Source organism: Falco peregrinus, chromosome 9 (assembly GCF_023634155.1).
Source record: "Falco peregrinus isolate bFalPer1 chromosome 9, bFalPer1.pri, whole genome shotgun sequence".
Taxonomy (NCBI): Eukaryota; Metazoa; Chordata; class Aves; order Falconiformes; family Falconidae; genus Falco; species Falco peregrinus.
The window spans coordinates 19,385,155-19,393,042 of NC_073729.1; the positions used below are offsets into that span (position 1 = coordinate 19,385,155).

General features: G+C 44.9%; 1 protein-coding gene across 1 annotated transcript in view; it reads right to left on the bottom strand.

Moving 5' to 3' along the window:
* LOC106112851 (acyl-CoA (8-3)-desaturase-like) overlaps positions 1-2,464 on the bottom strand; it is a 48,041-nt gene extending 45,577 nt beyond the window's left edge. The window contains 1 exon segment of the mRNA XM_027795339.2: positions 1,232-2,464. Coding sequence (XP_027651140.1) covers positions 1,232-1,450 — 219 coding nt within the window. The 5' untranslated portion in view covers positions 1,451-2,464.
* Between the last annotated feature and the right edge of the window lie 5,424 nt (positions 2,465-7,888).

Sequence of the window (7,888 nt, forward strand, 5' to 3'; positions counted from 1 at the left end):
TCCAGCTGGCTCCCCGTGCAGGGCACTGGCAGCCTCACACTGTGTTACACAGGTGCCACTCTCTCTTTAAAACAGGGCTGCATCCACCACTGAGCTGAAGAATAAAACCAACAAGACTTGGAAACCATCTTCTCCTTCTTTTGAGAACACTCAGTATTTTCCTGTCTCAGTTTCAAGTAGGGTGAAAGGAATGTGAAAAATAACTCATCTGAAAATAACTTCTGTGAGTTAGGAAGTGCTATCCCATTTTACCAACCAAAACCTGAGGAATGAGACAGGCTAAGCAACTTTCTTGAAGTCAAGAAGTCTTGTTGTGACAAGAATTAAATCTGGGTCACCCACATCACAAGCCTATGCCCTAATCCTGGTCATGTTTCTAATGTGCACATTTCTGACTGTTCAGCAATTCAGTGTCTACGTTCAGCAAACAGTGGGATCTGCTTAGGATTTATTATTTCTGCCAACAAGCAACAAAGTGTTTTAGAGAAATCTTCTAAATCAAAGAATTTTGCAGGAAATTTCTGGTAAATCTACTTTCAAATAGTGAATATCTGTAGAATTTTTTCTCATCTTCTGCAGCCAAATGTCATTCTGCTGCTTTCTCAGTCATTTTTCCTGTATTTTATTTCTTCCTCCCCCTTATCTGAAATAGACTTTTTGCTCAGGCCTCAATTCTCCTCCATTTACCTGCACAAAACAGCGTCTCTTCCTTGAGTATCCACTTTCCTGCCTCACTGCCCCCAGGATTACTTTAGGTTTGATATTACCTCTTACTTGTCTATCTACCAACACTTCTATCTTTGGTTATCATTTGCTTATCACTGCTCACATCCATCTGACACTGAAAGAGCAGCCTTTAAAGTAAAGACACGCACTGCGCATCATGCTCCTGACCCTCTTCCCTTTCTCACTGCTGCAACAGAGACGCTTTTCAGGCAGCAGGAGGACAGCTTGCCCAATCACGCCTTGTAGCAAGAGAACCTGCATGGGTATTGCTTTGTTTACAGCAAGGTGTAATGAACCTACACAGAGCTTTACAATCTGCATAGCGGACAACTCTGACCTCACAGGTAACCAGAAGGGCATTTTTATGGATGGCACAGATGTGTCCACCACATTCCCTGACCAAGCACAGCACCAGCCTCTACCACGAGCACTCCACTGGAGTCCCACCACGCCGTCCTGCCCTGACAACAGAACCACCTTCTTCCACCGTCCTCCTAGATCTTACCGTAGCATCTTGCCCGGCATAGTGGCTAATAACTCGGCTGCCTCCAGGATGTTGTTTGGAAAACCTGCTGACATCATAAACCTTCCTGTCAATCACCAGCCATTGCTCCTGCCCTTGACCGCGGCCATTGTGGATTCTGATCTCCTCCCAGGTGAAGAGCTGTGGAAAGGCTGAAACAGGTCGCGTCTCCTTTACAGTGGAGCCAGTCTGTGGAGCCATCTGTACCGGCTGGAGTGCAGTCGGCAGGGAGGTTCGCTAGTCTAAGCTTTGCAGCGCCGTGTGCAGGCAGCGAACCCTCCCAGCCTGCCCGTTATACAGCCCTGCTGCAGCCACTCCCTGCGCTGCCGGGGCTGGCCGGCTCCCCCTGCCCAAACACACCCTGCCGTAGCTCCCTCCTTTTCCACGTTCACACCAGACACTTCGACACACCCTTGAATAAAAGCCCTGTTCCTTCTTGCCCTTTCCAATTGCCTTTGGAAGGTCTGACTACTCGGGAGAGCTGTAGACTACTTCACTGAACACAAATATGCATAAATAGAAAAAAAATTAGGGGGAGTATCTGTAATTCAGTTAAATGAGATGGCAAAATGACAGAAAGGACTATTAAGTGAGCACCTTCACAGAGCATTAGCAACTGGATGAGGTAAGCTGTTAACTTGCTTCCAGGCTGCGGAGTCAATGTGGGGATTAGCCAGGAGAGATCTGGGGAAGGCTGTGGGCAGCTCCTCAGCAGGGAATATTCTTACACGTACAAGAAGAGCCCTTCTTAGCAAAATGAAGCACTGTCGGCGTCCCGTAATCCTGTAATCAGTCATTAGTGTCAGGAAATCCTGCGTTTACCATACAGTGGAGTTTCATAATGTCATACAGAGCTAAATGTAAAGCTGTAAAAGAGCCTGTGTGGAGAGCCAGAAGCTGCTATTAAAGTATAGTTTACTACCATCTCTTACTTAATTGTAATTCCTGCCTCCGAGGCACAGAGCCACCTCGTAGGCTCACACAGTGGAAGGAGCAGAATGCTCCAGGGTCTGCAATCTCTCCACAAGGTAGCTCCTGGTGCCCTTAAAGGGAGATCTTCAAACTTCAGGTTGTTCTAGGTCTTTGAAATAGTCTGCATTGACCCTGGCACGCTAAATTCATGTGTTTTTCTTAACTAAAAGCATTGTTGATCAAAATACCACAGAGTAAAGAAAGATCGCATTAAGAAAACATTGTTTATCTCCACTTAATTTAGCTTGCATCAACAATACAGTTGTTTTCACTTTCCTGTGTCCTCCAGTCATTCCGTCATCTTACTGTTCAAGTAATTCACTCATAACTCAACAACAGACATTAAAATATTTTGGGGTTGGGAATAATAATAACAACAACAACTACTACAACTGTTAACACCAGGTTTAGCTGTAGATTAGGAGTTTCTAATTAATTTCTGTTTCATGGCACTGTTTACAAAATGAACCTTGCTTAAATATTGGTCTTGCAGAGCCAAAGTTTAAATATCTCTGACGTTCAGAGAGGATCTGCTACGCAGTAAAGAGGTAAGAGTTCTCAGCTGCAATAAATAGCAAAGAGAAGGCAATGCTATGTTTCCTATGAAGTCACGTCAATTTTGCAGGTGACCCAGAAAAAACTAACCCCACATATACGAAATATTGCCCGACTTGAGGTTTAGGATTCCCTTAGTCTTGTTGATTTTTTCTTAAATACAAAATTACTAGCCCTGGGTGCTTTTGAGGAAGGTACAAGCAGCAGGCAGATGTAGTATAGGCTGTCCTCATTAGGTTTCTATCCTATCCCTTTGTAATGCAATACTGGGTTAAATACCAAATCACGAGTTTTATACCTTACCCCAAACTTTATGTTTATAAATTTATTGTATTTACAACCACAAATATTGTCTGCAGTGATGCCCGGTCCCTGCCTGAAACCTAACAAGTTCTAGGTCTCAGCTACCAGTTCACGTACTGTGGCTAAAAGAGAAGTGGTGGCTGTGATGAGCTCCCCGTTCGGAGAGAGCCTGAACGACTCAGCTGAGGCTGCAAAGTCAGGAAGGACAGAAAGATAAGAAAGCCACACCACGTTCTTGACCAAGGTACCTCAGCAGGGTGAGGTGAACTTATGACTGTGTTCCCTGCCTCCCAAGCAGGTGGCAATGCAGGAAGCCTCTGCAGGAGCTGATCAAAGCAGAGATTAGCTGAGAAGCCTCTGCATCAGGAGAAAGGTACCATTTAATTTATATAGAAGAGTTTTATTTTGAAGAGTTTGTCCTTAAGGGACTCTGGAATGGAGTTTACAGGGTATTTATGCTGTAAGTGATGATGAAGCTTCTCAGCTTACAATTATTTTTCTTAGCACGCTCTGTGCCAGCCTCAGACCACAAACAAAGTGGCAAATGCAGAGTCTTGGGTTTTGTCTTCCTCGTGTTTCCCAATGAATTAACAGTAGTCCAAAACCAGTTGGATGGAGACAGCTGAAATCTCACATAGCAGCGACACCTGCCTTGCCCTGCATGGAGTGGGCAGTCTTTCTGGCTGACACAGAACAGCAAATTATGCAATTCTAATTCGTTTAAATCATGTAGCATCTTGCAAATTAATCAGTCCAGCCCAAAACAACCCTTTAAAAGTTCCTGATATGTGGCAATAGTTGAACCACCCTAGGTAAAAGAGAAATGTGTTAGTGTTCATTAGAAGGCAGTGATAAAAGAATGGGAGGAATAATTTCTACTGTGCTGTCATGCTGCATTTTGTAACTCTTTATCTTGCTCTAAATAAAAGTTCACAAGTGTCCACACTTACCATGTGCTCATGTTCTAGCATGGAATATGTGTAGAGCCTTACATAAATTGTGTTCAGTACTTGGAACAGCGGTAATAAAATATGTAATAGTTGTTGCAAATTTCTGCATATGTGAGTTTTTTATAGACAAGCAAAAAAATTCAAGTTACTCCATAGCTGGCTGAAAGTACAAAAAACCTTCCCATTGCTCTATATTCAGACTTGTAAATATAGCAGCTACCTGAAAAGGAGTAGATAAAATCGTGGGTTTAGGTTCTGGCCTACAAGTTGCTGGAGGATACAGAGCCAGGAGCATATTGGGGTGAACGAACATGGGATGTCACTGCCTATACACACAGAGGCAGCAACTGTGACTTTCGCTGTAAACACACACTGTGGGTGCCAGCACCCACCAAACTGCTGCTGTTACTTCACCAGATTCAGTTTGGGAACCCTGAGATAATTGCCCTCCATATTAACAGTGTGCACAGTATCTCATGTCTGAATTTACTTCGCATCAGATCCCACCCAGAGTGTCCTGTAATGTCCACCGATGTTACACTACACTGAAAAGCCTCAAATGAGTCCTTCCCCAATCTGAAAGCAGACGCTGCCTCTGTCTGCATTATCCAGGTCACCAAACAAATTTCAGAGTTGCATGGAAAAAGCCCAGATAGATAGTGAAAGCCACAGTCAGAGAAACTATTGAGAAATCATTAAATTTACACCATACTCAGTGTTCTGCAACAGCTACCCACGCACCTGCCAAAACCAGTGTCGTATGCATCTGGGAGCTAGTACACATGCCCAGAGCTATTCTGCATGGCTGCTTTTGTGACTAAGAGTCTCCTTGCACAGCCACTTCACGCAGTTTTCCAGATTTCCAGAAAGCCAGTACGTGACTGTTGATCTAGCACTTATTGCAGCAACATTTTTATCCCTGTCGCAGTTTAACCCCAGCTGGTAACTCAGCCCCTGGCAGCCGCTCGCACCCTCCCCCTGCATCAGGGTGGCAGAGAGAATCGGAATAGTAAAAGTGAGAAAACTTGCAGATTGAGATAAAGACAGCCTAATAAGTAAAGCAAAAGACACACACAGGCAAGGCAAAGCGAAGAATTCCTCCACGGCTTCCCACGGGCAGGCAGTGCTCGGCCATCCCAGGGCAGCCGGGCTCCAGCAGGTGGGATGGGGACTTGGGAAGACAAGCGCCATCACTCACAAGATTCCTTCTTCCTCCCCCAGCTTTATATGCTGAGCATGATGTCATATGCTATGGAATATCCCCTGGATCAGCTGGGGTCAGCTGTCCCAGCTGTGCCCCCTCCCAGCTTCTTGCACCCCCTAGCCCGCTCGCTGGTGCGGTGGGGTGAGGAGCAGAAGAAACCTTGACCCTGTGTAAGCACTGCTCAGCAATAATCAAAACACCCCTGTGGCATCAACACTGCTCTCAGCACAAACCCCAAACACAGCCCCAGACCAACTACTACGCAGAAAATTAACTCTACCCCAGCCAAAACCAGCACAATCCTACATCACGTAAATGTCTGCACTTACCACTTAATCCACTGGAGATAAACTGGCACAGCACAGAGTGGGCCAGAAAAATCATCTAGACCTAAGATACACTGAAGCAGGTCTGCAGCAATCAGGCTAGTCTTGATAGTGGCTCATTCCAGGGGCAAAGGATACTCCAGACCTGCGCATGAATGAGTGGTTGATAAAGGAAAAGGGTCAAGCAGAAGAAAAATGCCCAAGCATCAGGCAAATACCTATAATCCTTGTGAGCAACTTTGTAACTCTCTGGTTTGGAGTTAATACACAGAAGTTACTCCCCATTCCTGTCCTATTTCTGGAGTTCTTTGCATTTGTCCCTGAGCTCTTGTTAACTACAGCTTTTCTTTGTTGGGACGGTTTTTAGGCAACATCCAATTGGTTATAGTTCTGGACATGTCTCCAACAACTGCGGTTAAATTCTCTTTGCATTTTGAAAACCACATGGCATCCTACCTCTGTGTGACACTTCCTCCTAGAATGACTATCAGGAGCTTTTGTACCTGGGCAGTCAAATGTGTTATTGGGCAAGCCTTGTCTGGGCACCTAGTGACCATGCTTCAGACCATCAGGTGCTCCCTTTTGCAGGAGCAGGGTCTGTCCAGTGTCCATTTACTTCCACTTTCTCCATCCAGGTTTCCCATAACTTGTGTGGTCTCCTGGGGTAGCACGCCACACGCAGTAAACCAAACAGTGCAGACCTCCTCATCCCTGGAGAAACTAAGGCTTCGTCACTGCCCTATAATTTGAGGCAGCACGGCGTAGGTGTGTGGCTTTTTAGGTTTGTATGTGGGACGTGTAGGTCTGTCTTATGACAAGAGGTTCAGCCGCTGGCCGTTTTAGTCAAGAAGGCATGATGCCCGATCCCATCTAACCCTAGACTAGAAGATCCACCTGTCGGGTAGTCAACTTCCCAAGTACGGTTGATTCTACAGCAAATGCTCTGAGCCAGCGTGAGCCTTACTTCTGCTTCAGAAGCATGGGTAAGAACTTTACTCCTCCTAAGACAGCCTTTGAGGGCTGGGGCATTGCCCAAGCAATCCTGCTTTCCCTCCGTAATCCAGGAAGTCCCAACTCCTGCTTCTGGGCCAGACGTCATCCCGGTTCTCTCCAGCAAGGTCCTCACTGATAGGTACAACAGGCTGGGGTACGCCGTGGCTTCAGTTCCTCCCATACAAAAATCTTGGACTAAGATAGAAAAGAATCCTGATGAGTCCTATTGCTCGGATACAACTTTGGCAATTTTGCAAATTCTCTTATTTGTTTTCAGAAGAAAATTTCCACATGTTCTGCCTCTAGTCTTGCATCTAATGACACAAAGTTTAGGAATCTCTCCTAGTCTATCCCTGCCTTGACATGTTCTGCCTCTCAGCAGTTATGGGTGGTGACTATTTTTGTTAAAGTGATGTTGTTCTTCTCTCAGAAGGAAAGTTTTCTTCAAGAATTAGAAGTTGTCTGTAAGACATAGACCATAACATGAACCAGCTACTCCAGTCTGCTCTGGAATCTGAATTGGACTCCAGCAGGCCTTTTCCCCTTATTTGTTCCTCTATTTTGGTAACTCTGGAGTATTTGCTCAAGACGGAAATATTTGTAGCTTTCTAGTTTCAAAGCCAGGTTTCTGGTCTTCCCTTTGGATGAGGGAAGAAGAGGGAATAAAACAAAGAGAACCTCAAACTGACCAAGACATAACCTGCGCTCACTGGCAGCATGTTCGTTTGCCTTTTCTTTCACCTGGGCAACATCCAGCACTTATTACTTCATCTTGTGTTTTTTTTCATAACTGATTCTGAGATTATTCTGGAAAGGAATTCAGACTTACTTGTTAGGACATCTGCATCTTTTGTTGCCAAAAGAAGTTATCATTCTATCTGGCTACGCATCTAAACAATTGTTTTAGAAGCACTCGTGTTCATCCCAAAAGGTCTATTATGCAGGAGGTGACCTAATTATGATAACACTGCCCACAGGACTGCCCTGACCTCTTTCTGAGTCAAAGCAAACAACAGCTACAGTTTACAAGGAATTGTCTCCTAGAAAAGTAAGTTGTTCTTGCATTGTGATATTGTCCTTGGTGGACAATCTATCACTGCTCCTGCTATACTGAACGCTGGGCTTATTAACCTTGGTACTAGCAATTTGCACCTTCTGTATAGCTTGAACTGGTACTGATTCACATTTCAGCTGCTGAGTATCTCTTTATCACTGATAGATTGCAGTACTATCTGCTATAAAATTTCTCATGATCAAGTTACTGCCTCTTCTTTCATTGGGCTCAGGGAGCTCTGGCCATTTTATTCTTCTACAGTAAGGAGCTTTCCTCAGCTCT